Source organism: Medicago truncatula, chromosome 1 (genome assembly GCF_003473485.1).
Source record: "Medicago truncatula cultivar Jemalong A17 chromosome 1, MtrunA17r5.0-ANR, whole genome shotgun sequence".
Lineage (NCBI taxonomy): Eukaryota > Viridiplantae > Streptophyta > Magnoliopsida > Fabales > Fabaceae > Medicago > Medicago truncatula.
In genome coordinates, this window is record NC_053042.1 from 17,812,436 (window position 1) to 17,830,420 (window position 17,985).

General features: G+C 32.7%; 4 protein-coding genes across 6 annotated transcripts; 2 read left to right on the plus strand and 2 right to left on the minus strand.

Annotated features, from left to right (window-relative positions):
* The first annotated feature begins 2,784 nt into the window (after positions 1-2,784).
* On the plus strand, positions 2,785-4,053 carry LOC25481441 (putative F-box protein At3g16210). Its single transcript, XM_013586072.1, has one exon. It carries the CDS (start codon positions 2,785-2,787, stop codon positions 4,051-4,053), a length of 1,269 nt encoding a protein of 422 aa, XP_013441526.1.
* Positions 4,054-7,427: 3,374 nt separating this feature from the next.
* LOC120578112 (F-box/kelch-repeat protein At3g06240) lies at positions 7,428-8,585 on the plus strand. The gene has a single exon (XM_039830240.1). It carries the CDS (start codon positions 7,428-7,430, stop codon positions 8,583-8,585), a length of 1,158 nt encoding a protein of 385 aa, XP_039686174.1.
* A 548-nt stretch (positions 8,586-9,133) lies between these two features.
* On the minus strand, positions 9,134-12,004 carry LOC25483040 (B3 domain-containing protein At1g49475). Of its 3 annotated transcripts, none has more exons than XM_024775296.2 (6): positions 11,238-11,998; positions 10,899-10,981; positions 10,299-10,767; positions 10,098-10,222; positions 9,743-9,820; positions 9,134-9,627 (listed from the first exon to the last, which is right to left on the minus strand). In XM_024775296.2, exons 2-6 carry the CDS (start codon positions 10,959-10,961, stop codon positions 9,388-9,390), a joined length of 975 nt encoding a protein of 324 aa, XP_024631064.1. In that variant the 5' UTR covers positions 10,962-10,981; positions 11,238-11,998; the 3' UTR covers positions 9,134-9,387. The 3 variants fall into 3 exon arrangements, with proteins under 3 accessions (XP_024631064.1, XP_013467138.1, XP_039690646.1); XM_039834712.1 differs by having other exon boundaries at positions 9,462-9,656; positions 11,238-12,004; XM_013611684.3 differs by lacking the exon at positions 11,238-11,998 and having other exon boundaries at positions 10,899-11,148.
* Positions 12,005-14,927: 2,923 nt separating this feature from the next.
* LOC25483041 (alpha-1,6-mannosyl-glycoprotein 2-beta-N-acetylglucosaminyltransferase) lies at positions 14,928-16,935 on the minus strand. The gene is given in 2 exon segments (XM_013611685.3): positions 14,928-15,289; positions 15,291-16,935. Coding segments are annotated over 2 exon segments (1,251 nt in total). The 5' UTR covers positions 16,508-16,935; the 3' UTR covers positions 14,928-15,255.
* Between the last annotated feature and the right edge of the window lie 1,050 nt (positions 16,936-17,985).

The following is a 17,985-nucleotide window of genomic DNA, read 5'->3' on the forward strand; positions in this document are numbered from 1 at the left end:
ATGCAGAAGTGTGATTTGTTTTTGATATGATTTGTTTATACTGTTGAAACATAAATGGTTGTTTATACATCTGTACAACCAAAATAGTCATTGAAAAGATGTTTTCTGATATATATGTTCCAATCAGTAGTAGTACATTACGTCTTCTCTATTTTCCTTTTGCATTGCACTTGTGAATGATCATGAACTCGTAACTTTGTCTCTAGCAAGATAAAATGCCACTACATCAATGGATACACAGTTCTTGATTCACATGGTAATATTATGAAGAACTGGCCTGGTATAGATTATTTTGTTGATGTGATGATCTGATAAAACAAAAAAAGCACTACAGCAAAATGACCATAGTTAAAGGATATTCTACCACTAAGCCGCGCATTGATTTGTGAAATCATGTCCAATCATTTGATATATATTATATTTTCGGTCTGCGAAATAAAAATAAAAATATATTGGACAATAATCTGGTGTGGCAAGTACGTACCATTCTTTCAGTGTGCTTCTCTGTGGAAAAAACTTTGAAGAAGTCTGGGTAATCCTTGGCCATCTTAGTTACAATTTGGATATCTGAAAATACCAATATTCAAATTATAGCACACCTTGAAAATTCACACTTTTTTTTTTTCATGTTCAAAACAAATAAATTTTTCAAGGAATTGAAATGATAAAAGATATCTAATATGAGAATACATTATCAAATAGTAGCAAATCAACAAAATAAAACAAAATACTAGATATGATAAACCTATATAAAATCCCCTAAAAAAAACTTATATAAATTATCAAATCACACAGTATATTCCAAAACAGAACCAAAAAAAATAGAGAAAAGGGATTTTGGGAGTTACCTGCAAGTCCAAGAATACAGAGAAATGAGAGTTTCTTTGCTGGTCACTGATGAATAATGTAGCTTCTGTATTTGATTTTAAAACATTATTCCTTCTTCTTCCTTAATTAATTGCTAGTTTCCTTCAAAGAATAAGGGTTGGTAGTGGTCCACTTTCATTTCTACTTGTAACATTCAGTCAATATCATTTTTCCACATTTCTGTCATTATTATTTTTCTGTTTGTGGAAACTCATTCTTTGGTGTGAGATACACACTGTAATAGTGATGATCTTACATGTGCAGTGCAGTACTAATATGCTAGTTCAACCTTAGTGGTCCTTCTCAAAGAGTTGTAATATTATAATTGATTATGGTCCATAACTCAATTTGATTCATTTTGAAAGTGTTGATTATTGCTTGATTAATTTGGGAAGGGAAGGACTAAGGAGACTTTATCCATGCAAACCTATCTTATCTGTCTTCCAATAGTTTAATACTTTATACAAATATTTCACTTTTTTACATTATACTATTGTTTATTTTTCCTATAATATACGCGAAGTCAAGAAAAGTGACTTAAAGATTGAATTTTTTTCATGATTTTTTGTAGACATGTTAAAGATGTTAAAATAAGGCCTTCCAAAAAAACTAGAATTTTTCAACAATGGATGAATAAATTATGAGTTTTTAAAGTGCTAGAAACTCAAAAAACAAAACAACGGAAATCGGCCTAGAAATCGAATTTTTATCTGATTGTTTTTATAGACATCTGCAAAAATAGATAGAAACAATCTTCAAAGTTTAATAGCATTTTGAAGATTGGTCAATTTGTTTTTATTTTTCAACAAAAATGTGCAAAATTGCAATTTTGTTCCGACTAACCATATACTCACGGATCAAATGTTGTTCCCCAATTTTGTAGGCATGGTTAGAATATGTAAGAATTTTCACCATGAATTTTTTAGACTATGAAGAATCCCAAATTACTAGAGTAAAATATGTGTTTTTATTTTTACACGATTATTTTTTAAACTTCGCGTGTATTACATGACCAATTTGAACAATTAACCATTTATATTATTATCGAAAATTAGTTTCCTTGAAATTTAAATTTGAACAATTTGTGATGTGGTTTTGTGAGAGACAATAATTTCATTTTTTGTCTTCCCCTTTGCTTCCAGTTTGTCTTGCCCTGAAGTACTTTTACAAATCAAACACTGTACAGTTGGAGCTATTACTTGCCTTGTTTCGAGTTTGTCTTGCCCTGAAGTAAGTTTTTACTCCCTCCGTTCCTTTTTAATTGTCACTTTTTTTATATTTTACACAAACCAAGACAATCAGTAATTTGTTACTACTTTTGATGCAATAAGTTATACTTTTATTATAATGACCTTATTCATTTAACAACTCATTTCATATATTTCTCTCTCCGTAATAAATAACTAAGGATAATATTGGTAAAACAACATTTAATGTTGCATTGAACTTTGAAAGTGACAGTTAAATAGAAATAAAAAAATTCTCCAAAAGAGACACTTAAAAATGAACAGAGGGAGTATTAGAAAATGAGTTATATATACAAGACCCACAATAAACTCCCTTGTTGTTACCAAGGCAAGTAATAACACCCGTCTTTGGAACCTGAAAATAATTTACATCTACTTGGAGCATATCCAATGAATGTATGTTGCTGGCACAAATTTCCAAATCCTATTGATAGTAGGCAAAGGAAAAGACATTTTGTGGCAGACACTGTTTAATTAATAATTAATTGTTAGTCTTGGAAAAAATTGAAGCGCCACACACACATTTAGTAACTCACAAGTAGTATTTATATGGCTTAATGATCTAAAGATTGAAGCATACAAACCAGCTCTATTATAAAACCCTATTCTGCTCCAACTGTTTCGTCTGTCACAAATCACAAATACTGTTGTGTCTCCATTTTGGATCACCATGCTCTCCATTTACTATTTACTGGTATATATTGTAATTGTTTCAATCTCAGCTTTTCTGTTGCTCAGAGAATTCACTTCAACATGGAGAAGTTTGAGAAAGAAATATACTGCTTCAAATAATTACAAGGTTAGTAGTAGTAACTATGTTCCTGACGATGTTTCCTTCGTTATTTTCTCCAAACTACCTCTTAAATCTCTCAAGCGATTTACTTGTGCATGCAAGTCATGGTCTCTTTTATTTGAAGATCCTCATTTCATGAAAATGTTTCGCAACAATTTCATATTTATGCATCGATCATTGTACAATGACACATGTCTTTTCCTAAATATAAAGGAGATACTGCCATATGATCAACATGGTTCCACTTTGTATTTCCTCTCTGATGAGAAGTTTGAGAATCGGGTCAAATTGGAAGATGATAGTACTTATACTCATTTGTTGGATTCTGGTATCAACGGCATTCTTTGTTTATCTGATTTTTATCATGAATATATTAAATTATGGAATCCAGCTACTAAGGAATTGAAGTTTGTTCCTCCTAGCCCTGTTCAATTTTTATTTTATAAATGTTTTTCATTTGATATTCATGGATTTGGTTATGACCATGTTAATAACGACTATAAGATTGTTCGTCATGTTAACATTTCTTATTATCAACCTAATGACAGTGTTGATTGGACTTATCTGCCAACGACACCAAGGTCCTTTTGGGAGATTTATAGTGTAAAATGTAACTCTTGGAAAAGACTTCATCTTGAAATGCCTACATATGAAGGATATTTTAAGGTCTACTTGAGTGGATTGTGCCATTGGTGTGTGGGGGAGGATTATGATGTTACATCCATGGTTTCCTTCAACTTGAGCAACGAAGTGTTCTGTACTACACTTTTACCCTTATATACGAAAGGAAATTATTCCGATAATTGGGTGCATCTATACACTAACTTAGTGGTGATAAATGAGTTTGTTTCTATAATCTTTGAGCATGTAAAGACAACTTATTTTCACATATATGTTTTGGGTGAACCTGGCGTTAGTGAATCGTGGACAAAACTCTTCATTGTTGGCCCTTTGCCTAGTGTTGAGCGTCCTATAGGCGTACGAAAGAATGGTGATATATTGTTGATTAGAAACGAGAATGAATTGGCTTGTTTTGACTTAATTACCCAAACAATTGAAGATTTGGGTGTTAAAGTGAATCACTTATATTGTGACTTGGCAATTTATAAGAAAAACCTTCTTCCCATTGGCCAGATAAAGAAGTGACAGATTTTTATGAGTATAGTTATTAGGATTCCAGATTTTGTGACCAAGTAGAATGTTATGAGGTCATTTCAACACAATATTGTCATTTTCCCATGTTATATTAACTATCAAGTGTATCTTTTTTGGTTATAAACCATTGTGATATCAATCTTTCTTTCAATGTTCTACTCTATTTTCTACTGCATATATATTGTTCTTCTTTCGATTCAAATTGTATGCATGGTCGTTTTGGTTTATTCAATGACTGCCATTTCTGTGTGCAAATAGCTTATATTTTGCAAATACCTTAATGCTCCACCTCGATCTCTATAATCCGTCGTACATTCTAACAATCCGCCACATTAGAAGCTCGCTTCCCCTAACCTCCCTATTAAGTTTTGTTGTTTGACTTTGGCCCAAAACCAGTGTCCTATCAGAACCACCAATTTTCATTGTCATACTCATATCCTTAGTTTCTCTTGTTCACTCTTAGTCTTTTACAAAGATCCCACACACACACACATATATATATATATATATATATATATATATATATATATATATATATATATATATATATATATTATGGAACAAAAATAAGGAACGATACTAAAATTTAATTAAGTTATTGGCCTGCACTATAAATTATCAGAGAAATCTACACAATTAATTTATTAATGTTAAACTATATATCATGGTCCGAGTTCGAATTGGAGATTCTCATTTATGTGTGTAGATTTTTAAGTGAATATTTTCACTTCATCTTTCTAAAGAAAAAAATCAAAATTAATAATATTTTACTTTTACCAAATCGAAAAAATGACGAACGAGAACCCAAAGAACAAAAATGAGAAATTTGGTTTCCTTTTCAATTCGTTTATATTTCATTGACAATGAAAATGAAAAAATATTCAATATATCATAAATATGAGAAATTGTCAGAGCTGTCAAAATGGGCCGGCCCGTTTAGCCCGAATAAATATAAGGATTGGGTCTAAAATATTGAGCCTGAATTTTAATAGGAATTTTTAGCCCGGCCCTTAAAAGTCCGGTACCCGTTAGGGCTAGCCTGAATGGGTCGCGGGTAGCCCGTTAGCCCCCATAACAAAAAAAAAATCTATAAATTATATATATTTTTCAAATACTTATTTACTTAGTTGATTATCAAAGTAAAAAACAAAAGTGAAAATTCAATGAATTAACACAAATACAAATGTAATATTTTATATTTATTCATTTCGTTATTTATAGTTTTAAAGATCGAATATATAAATATCTATAACCATAACATATCTAATTTATTTAAAATCATTTTCCTCGTCGTTTTAGTTTACGACGTTTGTACGAAAATGTTTACAATTTATTTTTGTGCTAGATATTATTTAAACATATTAAAAATATTATTTATAAAAAAATTATAGCAGTGTTTTATATTACTTTTTAAAATAAAAATAAAAATATAATTTTTAATACGGGCCGGCCCGTGTAGGGCCGGACTCGGGTAGTATATTTCAAGCCCGTTTTGTCAACCAGGCTTTTTGGCCCAGCCCACTAAAGCCCGAAGCCCGCTAGGGCTGGCCCGTTTAGGGCCAGGCCGCCCGTTTTGACAGCTCTAGAAATTGTAGAGAACAATTATGATGTATATTTACTACATCTAACTTTTCTCTTTCTCAATTGTGAGCTGTTACTAAAAGCCTAGTTTTTTCTCGTTCAACAATCTATTTTCCTTGTTTTTTCTCTTTTCATTTTATTGAAATAAGTGATTTTCACATCTATTTCGTTTTTTATTTTGTGATTTCATCATCATAGTGCGATATTGGTTTGTTCGTTGTCTTTGTGCGGTGTTGTTTGTTTTTCTTGTTTCGTTCAGGTATTTGTTCGATTCAGATTGTCATATCAGCTTCGATTCAGTGCATATTCAATCAATGACTAGCATCATCCACGTTGCAGATCCAGGGACATGGATATTCCATAGACTTGAATATAGTCATATGTGTAGACTTTTGTACTTTATCGTTTTATGCTATTAACATGGATACTGTGAGTTTGTTCACATATTCATCCCTTTTGTTCTTAACGAATTTGCATTGTATTGATCGATATATTCTATCAATTTAAATGAATGAATATCGTTATTTTGTTAAAAAAAATATGATGTATATTTACACACACATACTTGTTTTAGTTTTGCTTTCCTTAAAAAAAGTGATTTTCACATCTATTTCGTTTTTTATTTTGTGATTTCATCATCATAGTGCGATATTGGTTTGTTCGTTGTCTTTGTGCGGCGTTGTTTGTTTTTCTTGTTTCGTTCAGGTATTTGTTCGATTCAGATTGTCATATCAGCTTCGATTCAGTGCATATTCAATCAATGACTAGCATCATCCACGTTGCAGATCCAGAGACATGGATATTCCATAGACTTGAATATAGTCATATGTGTAGACTTTTGTACTTTATCGTTTTATGCTATTAACATGGATACTGTGAGTTTGTTCACATATTCATTCCTTTTGTTCTTAACGAATTTGCATTGTATTGATCGATATATTCTATCAATTTAAATGAATGAATATCGTTATTTTGTTAAAAAAAAATATGATGTATATTTACACACACATACTTGTTTTAGTTTTGCTTTCCTTAAAAAAAAAAAATTGCAAAATTAAATGAGTTGCCTACACTGCTTAAAATTTTTCGATCCGTAAAAAAAAAAAAAAAAACCTCTTTTATGCAGCAATTCAAAGTCCATACTGTAAAATACAACCCTTTTATGCACAATATATGAAATGGATTAAAAATAAGAAATACTTATTGAATATCTAAATAAACTATTACTGTAGTTAAAAAAAAATCAAAAAATTATTGTAGTGTAAAATACTCCATCCGTTTCAAAATGAATGTCGTTTTAGCCAAAAATATTATTTTAAAATGAATGTCACTTTCAGTTTCCAATGCAATAATAATTTTTTCTTTACAATTGTACCCTTCAATTAATACTCCCTCCGGTCCTATTTACAAGAGAAAATTGACTTTTTAGATACATTGAATAATGTATGTATCTAGTCAAGAACCTAAACGAAATACATAAATTATTTAATGTATCTAAAAAGTAAATTGTTTCTTGTAAATAGGACAAGTGGGAGTACTACGTTACACTACTTCCAAAATAAACAAATCAATAGTTGATTAAGATAATGTGGTAAAAATGTCATGACATTTGACTACTTTATTTGATTCCTTAATTTGTGCGATGCAGAGTAATATTGATTCTTTTACAAAGAAAAGAACGGAAAGAAGGGGTATAATTACCATAACATAGATAGGGTTTTCGCTTTGCTTTGCTGCTACCCTTTTCATCCGTTCAATTGTTCCACAACTCTTTCAATCAATCTATGGCTTTGGTTCCAAATCGGAAGAAGGTTAGTTGCACTAGCAGCTATATACATGATGATATTGCATTCGGTATTCTCTCTAAACTCCCTATCAAGTCTCTCAAGCGATTTACTTGCGTTCGTAAATCATGGTCTCTTTTATTTCAAAGCCCTAATTTCATTCAAAAGTTCCGCAACAATCTTGTTACCAAATCTCATTCACCGTATGATGATGATCATGATGATGATGTGTGTTTCCTCTTCATTTGGGTTGTCTTTCCAAGTTTGTTTTATTCCATTTCGGGTGAGAAGTTTGAGAACGAGGTCAAATTGGATCTGCCGCCTCAATTTGATAATACTTTTCATCTTGTTTTAGGTTCATCTATCAATGGCATTCTTTGTGTATATGACCATGTGGATCATAGCAATGTAGCACTTTGGAATCCTACTACTGGTGAAAATAAGGTCATTCCTCCTAGGCTTTCCGAGTGTCTGCCTAATTTTGTCGATGTCTTTCATCTTCGTGCATTTGGTTATGACCATGTTACAGATGACTACAAGGTTATTCAACATGTAAGTTTTCATCCTATATTAGATGGTCGTGTTCGGGAAGAAGATTTGCCTATGACACCTGACCCGTTCTGGGAGATATATAGCCTAAGAAGTAACTCTTGGAGAAGACTTGTTGTTGATATGCCAGTTCTTAACTCTAATACCACTAATGTGTACTTGAATGGGATGTGCCATTGGTTTGGGCTTTCTGATGGGAAAACATTTTCGGTTGTGTCATACAACTTGAGCAATGAGATGTTTTTCACTACGCCCGTAGATTGCCATGCCAGATCTTTTTCTAATTTGATGGTATTGAATGGGTACATTGCACTAACAACAAAATGTTATGATGACAAGTTTTTCAACATATCGGTTTTGGGTGAAATCGGTGTCAAGGAATCATGGACTAAACTCTTCGAATTTGGTTCTATGCCTTGGATTGATCTGTCTCTTGATGTTTGGATGAAGGGCAAAATATTCTTAAGTCAAATAAATGGTAAAGTAGCTTGTTTTGATTTAACTACTGAAGAAGTGATTGAGGAGATTGATTTTAAAGGAGACAGTAAGAATTGTCTAATCGTACCTTACAAGAAAAACTTTGGTACAATTGGAGAAGTAGACAATTAATTGGTTTTTGTAATCAAAGCATAAAGTTTTATTAAACAATAGGAAGTAGTACTTGTTTGGTTTCCCTGGTTTTTTGCTTTAGTAATATTAAGATGGTCTATGACATGTTTGTTTTTTGATCAAAACTCACTAAATTTAGAAGAATTTCTTTAGTTCTCGTTTGTTTGTCGTTTTTTAAAATTCAAGACTGTGTTAATTATCACTTTTAGGACTGTTCGTGGTTTGGTTCGGTAAGAAAATCGTACTGAACTGGAAAAAAACAGTTCTTTTTTAACAGACTGAACCAATTGTTTTTATAGTTACAGAATCAAACTACTTAAGCATGATGAACCGAACCAAACTATCTACAAACTGTCGGATGTTTCTTTACGGGAGTTTACTCCAAGTTTGTTGTAAACAAGTTCGGGGATTTTAAGGCTAATTCTTGACTGTTAACCTTGCAGCTCAAACTATGGTAAACTAAAACTTTCTTCCTTTCCAATTGACGCATATAATAGATAAATGAGGGATCAATATAATGATCATGTAGAACAATAATAAGCAATGACTCAAAGGGAATGTAGCAATAATATTTCAACCATTGTGCATTGTTGTCTTCCAATGTAAAACCACACAAATGATTGTGTAATGGTCAGTGCAAGCTAAATAATTATACAATAAGTCATAAAAATGGTCATCATAGTCATTACAAACACCATTTTAGAAGTTATAAAAGCACACTTGATAAAAATGTTTTATAAATAAACAAGTTCCATCTTAGAAGTTTCAAGTTAACATCAGTACTATTGTATTGCAGTTTGGTTCATTCCTTCCTAACAACGTGCACCCTTAAAATTCTGATTGTTCCATCTTCACGCAGCACAATCTCGCATAAGCAACTATCATTTTCTGTGATCTTGCTCTTTCTACAAAAATCTTCCCACCCTAGCACACGTACTCGACCATCTCTCCATGTACGTACTTGGCCTCTCTTTTCGATATGTATTGTGCTGATTTGTGGCAAGATGTGATGATAGGCTGCTAAGTCATTGCTCTGAATGTCCTATCATAACCAAAAAAGGATGAATGCAACTGAAATATCAAATTATCAACACATTAAACAAAAATGACATCAGTTCATAAATGTGAAAAATAAAAGCTAATGATTAGAATTATACCTTACAGTGGCAACATTCAAGGGTGACATGTTTTGTGAAGCAGAGGCAGAAATCCTTGATAACATTCTTTGGAATAAACTTCAAATGTGAAGCGTGATTGCATAATAAGTACATCAAAGAAGTAACATGAAATGATCGTAAGTTAAGAAAACTAAAATTGCAACAACTTGGACATAAAGGTAATAAAGAGAATAACTAGACAGGCATAGAGTACAAAGGAAAATTGATAAGAAATGACAAGTCGAAGGTGAAAATTTCGACTAACTCCTCTACCTAGGGTTAAGCAAATGGACTAATCACTCGTTTAACTATGCTTCCATGTCAAAAAAAAAGTAATGGACATAAAGAATTTTACCAATTCATTAGGTCTGGAATGAATATATTTTGCAATAAAGTGAGGATTTCCCGGTTGAATATATATTTCAGCATCAATTTCGTCATCTTCAAGTTTTGATCGTGCAGAGCTGCTCCCAATGTTCCCTAAACCAAAATAAATCATCAGATAAGTTCTGACTCATGCATGCACAAACTGATATAGAATGATGTCAAAACTTACCAGCTTTGCACTTGCAGCAGGTTCTACAATGTTGATGTTTACTTCTACTAATTTCCTTATACATTCTTTCATTCTCGTCGTCGTCATCACCATCATCATCGGCAGCAGCAGCAGCATCATATTCATAATCATCATCCTCATCATCGTCATCACCATCATTTACCTCTTCCTCATCCTCCATATTGTTATTTTCCTCCACGACACTTACCTTCTTCTTTTCACACATCGATGATAGTTCAAGAATTTTGAACCTGAATACGGTATTTTCAATATGTGTAAAAACAAGGAAATCATCCTCCTCTAAAGAATTTTCCTCTCTAAATTGCTTCCAGCCACCGTCAAAATAAAGCTCATCGCCAATAAGACGAGCTTTGACATGCCAATCTCTTCCTCTACGATCTCTTAGGATAAAATCCTTTATTACCTTCCTTTTTGAACGCATCAAGTTCACAAAAGCATTTGGGATACGCTGCAATAGATTTAAAAAAATAAAAATTAGTAGTTAATAACTACTACATCACAAGTTATTTTCAATACACTTAATAAACTCTGAGGAGATCACTTAAGGAAGAAAAAACATCAGAGGAAGCAAGCACGTACCATTCTTTCAGTGTGCTTCTCTGTGGAAAAAACCTTGAAGAAATCTGGGTAATCCTTGGCCATCTTAGTTACAACTTGGATATCTGAAAATGCCAATTATATTCAAATTATAGCACCCCTTGAAAATTCAAGACTTTTCTTGATATTCAAAACCAACAAGTTTTTAAATAAATTTCTCAAGGAAATTCAATATCCTACATTTATTTGACTATAAGGTTGTCATAGATATGATAAACCTTTTTAAATCACCTAAAAAAAAAACCTATATAAATTATCAAATCACAAAAAATATTTCAAAAGAGAACAAAAAAAAGAAAGAAAGGGAATTTTGGGAGTTACCTGCAAGTTCAAGAAAAGAGAGAGATGAGAGTTTCTTGGCTGGTTACTGATGAATTTGATTTTAAAACATTATTCATTTTTCTTCCTTAATTAATTGCTAGTTTCCTTCAAAGAATAAGGGTTGGTAATAGTCCATTTATATTTCTACATATGACATTCAGTCAATATCATTTTTCCACATTTCTGTCATTATTATTTTGCTGTTTATGGAAACTCATTCTGTGTGTGAGATATAGTGATGATCATGCATGTGCAACTTTGTGGTCCTTCAGAAAGATTTGTAATATTATAATTAATTATGGTCCATAACTCAATTTGATTCATTTTGAAAGTGTTGATTATTGCTTGATTAATTTGGGAAGGGAAGGACTAAGGAGACTTTATCCTTGCAAACCTATTCCAATAGTTTAATTCTTTTTACAAATATCTCACTTTTTTACTTCATTTATTTATTTAAGCTTATTTATTTATGCTTTGTTACATCATTTCTTCTGTCTTTAAGATCATCAAATAACTTTTACAAATGTAATTATATTTACCTCCCTCTAATGGCAACTAGGGTTGTGCAAGGGAACCATATCACTTAAACCAATCCATTTAAATGGTTCTGGTTTGCTAACCAAACCATTTTTTTCAAAGTGGTTACAAACCGGTTCGGTCCGGATTTGGATTTAAAAAACGGTTTACAAACAGATGGCTGCTATATCCAGTTTTCTCTTAAACTCATTCTAAAATTGGTTTTCATTAAACTGTAAACTGGTACTACACCTATTTTTTTTTTTTAAACTAATTGAAACTAACGTAAAGTCAAACGTAAAAAAAAAAAAAAAAAAAAAAAAAAAAAGGAGAGTTTATTAGTAATTCTATAAAATTAAAATAAAAAAATGAATAAAAGTAGAAGAAATTTGGAATTCAAGAGAAACAGAAATTCTATCCCAAGTAAAAGGTTTGCAGTCATGTGCATACATAAACACATCTCCACCATGCTTATCTTCTATTATTTGATTTTATGGAAAGAATATTAGTAAATAAATTCTGAGAAGGAGGGATTTTATGAGGAAAGCCTCAGTTATTCTTCTGTGTGGTTAACTTCATGTCTTAAACCGGTTCTAATAAGTGGATACAGATTTTATTAGTTTTTCTAAAAATGGACTGGTTTAGTTTTTTAATAAATGAATTTGGTTTTTTTGACACAGTTCCAGTTTGGTTCTAACTCAGTTCAAGTAATCTAGATTTTTTGCACACCCCTGATAGCAACAATGGAGCTTGAACTTGAAATCCCTTTCATTCTGTCTTTTTACCACTTAATCAAATGCTTGGAGTTTAACGATAATTGATATCTACATTTGATTTGGTAATCGATAATTGATATTATTCATTATACACTTCATCAAAAACTTGAGATATCATTTATCAAATTGATACTATTTGATTTTCCATCATTGATTTTGATAACACACAAAAAATGAGTTGTCATATAATTTCAATTTGTAGATAACACACAAAACTAGAGATTTTGATATTTAAAGTGATTAAAGTAGTTGTTATTTTAACAAACTTGTGATTATCTTTTTATAAAAATAAAATAAAAGATGAGTGTGAACCTGGAGTCCCGGATCTAAAGTTTATCTTTAGGATCAAAGAACGTTTACAAATGTATTTATATTTATCTCCCTAAAGGCAGAGCGGAGTTTGAACCCGAAATCTCATATTCAAAATATGTATTTTTACCACTTAATCAAATTCTTGGAGTTCAACAATAATTGATATTGTTCATTTTCCACTTTTATCAAAAACTTGAGATATCATTCATCAATTTGATACTATTTGATTTGCCATCATTCATTTTAGGCTGTGTGATTACTGCATTATCTTAAGATTAAAAGCATATGTGAGCGGCATCAATCACTGATAGCCTGCATTAAAAAAAAATGGCAAAAGTCCCCGTGAGCTTAGCTCAGTTGACAAGGACAATGCATAATATATTCAAGGTTTGGGGCTCGAACCCAAGACACCATAAAAAAAAAAATGACAAATCATAATGAAAGATCACGTATAATTTGATTATATCAAGAAGATCCTGTTTTTTGAACCTTAAACTATGAATATGATGGTTATTAGCCATTGTTCTTAGCCTTTTGTTTTTTAAACCATTTTCTTTCACAACTTTTGGAAAATATTAACAGTTACTTACTGATGCACATGCTAAGATTTTTCTAAATTGAAAATGCTAAAAATTTATTTATGATCTACACATCAAAGATAGATTAAATCTTTGCTTTTGTTTTTGTAAAATAATAATATTTTAAGGTGCTTGTATTATGAATGAATTAGTAGTAATTTTGCAATAAAAGTACAAGAGAATAATATTCAAATGATTAATAGAACAATGTTCACTCAATTTGCACAAAACACCTATATTCTCATGGGCAGCCCCCCTTCTCCAACGAACTCTCGGCCGTTGGATTAATTCAACGACCAAGACTTCTTAAATATATAAACTAGCCACATCAACCCCTTTGTCGTAACTCCCAATAGATTTTGTGCGATCGGGAGTTACAATCTGATAAATCCGATTAGTTTTTGAGCAATGCCAGGAGCCTATAACACAATTACCTAACCTCACGACTAACCATGTCAGATCCCCATAACTTGGCCCAAGTGCATCTTTGCAAAATAGACTACTTGAACAATCATAACCTCTCATGAAACATTGTTATATATGTTGAAATTTCTAATTATTACTATTTAGTGCTACTCAAGGAATCATTGAGCGAAGGTATATGAAAGCTTGTAACACTACTTATAGAATTTCCTACTCTCCTAGTAATGCGCCAATAAATAATGTACTCTAAGTTCAATTAGTAATTGCCAAAATGTTGTTAACTTCTACTTTCCTAGTCATCAATAATTTGAGTATCGGTTACTGTTTAGAGGAAGATGCTAAGAGGAAAACATATGACTGTGTCAACACAGCATACATGTGGACCAATAACAGGGTACTAATGATTTTGTAACATTTAAAAAGCTATCAAACAGTAGTTGTTGTAAATCAAATGCATCCTACAATAGCAGGGAACCAAGAACAGGGTACTGAAGTAAACCCCAAATTCTAATGTTAACTCATCCTGACCATACCTATTATACTTCTCCACGCACTACTTTTTTTTAGTAAGAAACGAACTCAATACACTAGGGTTTAAAACACTTGCACAATTCGCCACACACTATGATACATATATTCACATAAATTTTCACAATCTACAGAAAAGAAACAAAACATGAAGTAACAGAGCAACGGTGCATGAATTCAAGCGGTTTAGAAAACATAAAACATAAGATCTGACTTAAGTTATCTATGGAAGGGTTACACTACATTTCTGCTAGTGTGTTTCCAGTGGAAAACCTAAAATAGCCATAGAAAAAAGGGCACAGAACAAGAGAACAAACAAGGTGAAAATTTCGTATTGTTACTATTGACTTGTTTTTGTTCTTGTCTTTCTCTGTCCATCTAATTTAGTGATCAATATAAGCGTAGAACTACTTTGGTGTTTCGGGTTTACTGCAAAAATTGAAGATTTTATGTGGAATTAAACATTTTGGTCAAAAATAAAAGTGGAATTAAACATTTGACATATTGCATCAAAGGCTAAGCATTTACTGCAAAGTCACACAGACAGGACACAAAGATGCATACAAAAAAGTTACTCTCCAATTCGCATAAGTGGATAACTATGAATACCTTCCGATCCAATGACTGATATGTATGAAAACATAGTACAAAAGATTCTTTCGTCTGAGGAAGAACCAATATGAGAGAAAATCCATTCAGTGTTAACTATCAAATTAACTATGGACCCTAAAACTGTTTGTAAAGTGAATTCACATATCGAAGAACCTAATTTCCTCACGTTGACCAAATTAAAAATAAAAACAAGTATTGATGAAAGCTACCAGAAACTTAACTCTTACAAGGGTGTTACAGTGCCTTTGGAGGAGCGATACATGTCAGCAAAGCTCAAGCATAAGTGACGGTCTCTGTCATCCCCCCAACCTCCCCAACCTTTAAACCCGGCTTTATAACCAGGCTGATTTTTATAGACATGAACATCCCAATCTGAATCAATGTTCGAAACCTTATCATGATCATCTACACGAATGTTCGCCATGCCGTTATCAATGCAAGCCTTATTCTCCCCCTGACCCTGATGCAAACCACATTTCCCAAAATGAACAGCACTAGTCCTTGGGCCTCGTAACGTGTAGACAGGACTACCAAACGACGGATAAACAGTCGCCCACATAGTGATATCCCAATTATAATCATCAAAGAAACAAAATTCTTTAGCTTTATTGTGTATTTTCTTCCAAACCGTTCGATTAAACGAGTAACCTATGTTTCCCATTCTCTCCGCAACTAAACTATCCCACTCTTCACCTCTCGAGTTCACATCAGAAGGTGCTAAATTTGCAGCATAACAATCAGGACATTTCATAGGCTTCAACGAAGTTAGAATCTGTAAATTCCGATACGCATTGGGAAATATAAAGTGGTCTTCTTCAATAAAAAGAACATGCCCAGAATGCGCTCTAGTCTCACTCAATCCATCCCATACTGTATTCATCATCCACCACCAATGATGCTTCAACGACACAATCTTCGGCGCCCGATGGTTCCCATACTGATCAGGATTCCCTTCACAATGCTTCTCTTTCGCATCATCTTTCTCCTTACAATCACCAACCGAAACCCCCGGAAAACTATTCGGAAACAAATGAGGCGAATACGGAGCATATATCTGTTTAACTTGACAAAACCTAATACCACTAATGATCTTATTCATTTCCTCAAAGTAACCATCATGACTAACAATCAACAAAGTCTCATTAATCCCTACAACCTTAGCAAGACTCTCAACAACCACTTTAAGATACTGCGGCCGGTTATGAACATACAAAACAACAATGATAGCATCTTTACCAATATTTGGATACAAATCCAAATTCCTTGGTGGCAACAAATTCAACTTTTCCAATTTTTTCGACAAATCACTCTGCTGTGGAAGATTTTGCATCTTCGTAAACTTCAAATCGCGACGATAACCAGCACCATCATCAACACTTTGTGATTCATTAGTTTCAATAGTTGTACTTGAATTTGATCCAAGTAAAAATATCAATATCAAAACCCCACATAAAGTAAGAAACACCACAGATAATAAACGACGCAAAGCCAAATCTCTAAGACGTGGTTTCTTATAAGAAGCCATAGTAAACACAAAGCATAAAAAAAAAAGAGTATAAATTTATATCAAAATTAAATCATAACCTTGATGTTGAGATTGTTTGGACCAAAACCCAGTTCTAGTTTGAAGTAAAGATGAAAACTTTACACAAATCAGATGTGGAAATCAAGGTTTTGAGAGTAAAAAGTTAGACCCAAGTGGTTTATTGTATGAAAAATGGGGTGTGGAAGAAGAGGGTGTGGATAGTGATTTGGGAGGGTGAGAATTGAGTTGAAGAGTAAAGAGAGGGTTTATTTGGTAGGTATAGGAATCAAACGTAGTAAACACGATAAAGAGTAATGAAGGAAGAAAGAGAGGTTTGAATTGTCAACAACAGTGGAGGCAGAAACAAGGATGATATTCGGGTCTGGATTGTTGGTTTGGGGATCCGACAAGGTATGATACTGTAGTGTAGTGCTGGAAAAACTAGTCAATTTTTGCTGTATAATCGGTTAATTAAATATCTTTGATATTGTTTGTCTTTTCTTTCTCTCTCTTCTCTACTTCTCAAATTCTAACCGTCATTTTTTTTTTTTTTTGAAGAAACAAAAATGAATTATATTACCATGAACAACGTAATTGTTGAAGCACAAGGCGGGTGTCATAACAATCACAGAAAGAGCAACATACTATCAAATTACAACAAAGTCAATGGATGCACATACATAAAAGCGGGCTCGACCAACAATTATGTGTATCAAAATTAAAGACCACATTACTAGCTTTCAACCACCACAAGATATGAGATTTTACTTTATCTAACAAAAGTGGCATAGAACTTTGACGGTTTCTAAATAACCTGTCATTTTGTTCATTCCATAAAACCCAAACACATTGCAACCAAATCAAATGGAATAAGGATCGATGGGATTTCAAGCCTCCTGCATATTCAATAAATTGCATAAAATGATATGAAATAGCAAGAGAATCTACCCCTTCGACACAAAGCCAAGCCCACGCCATAAGCTACAATGCGACAAAAATTGGGCAAGACAAAAACATACGAGTCACATCTTCAACATGCCCACACCCTATAACACAAAATCGAGCCTCCATAGGTAGAATTCCGCGCTCTGCCAAATTGTATTTTGTAGGTAAACGATCCCTTAATAGCCGCCAAGCAATGATTGAAACTTTTAGAGGAACCTGTTTATGCCAAATTAACTCCATATTTTGATGAACATGAGGTTGTTCCTATGATGTCAACATATCATACACACCACGAACAGTATAGCCTCTAGTCTGATCCGGTAACCACAACCACCTGTCAGTTTCTGTTTCATGCAAAGAGATTGTTAGTAATAAATCTCTACACTCCTCTACCAAATCCTCCTCCCACACCCATAAACGATGTCGCCACTGCCACGCTCCCCCATCCTCCTCCACCCCCAACAAGAACATGTTCCTTACTGTGATTACTTTATTGACAGCTAAGTCATATAGTCACCTAAAACGCTCACACA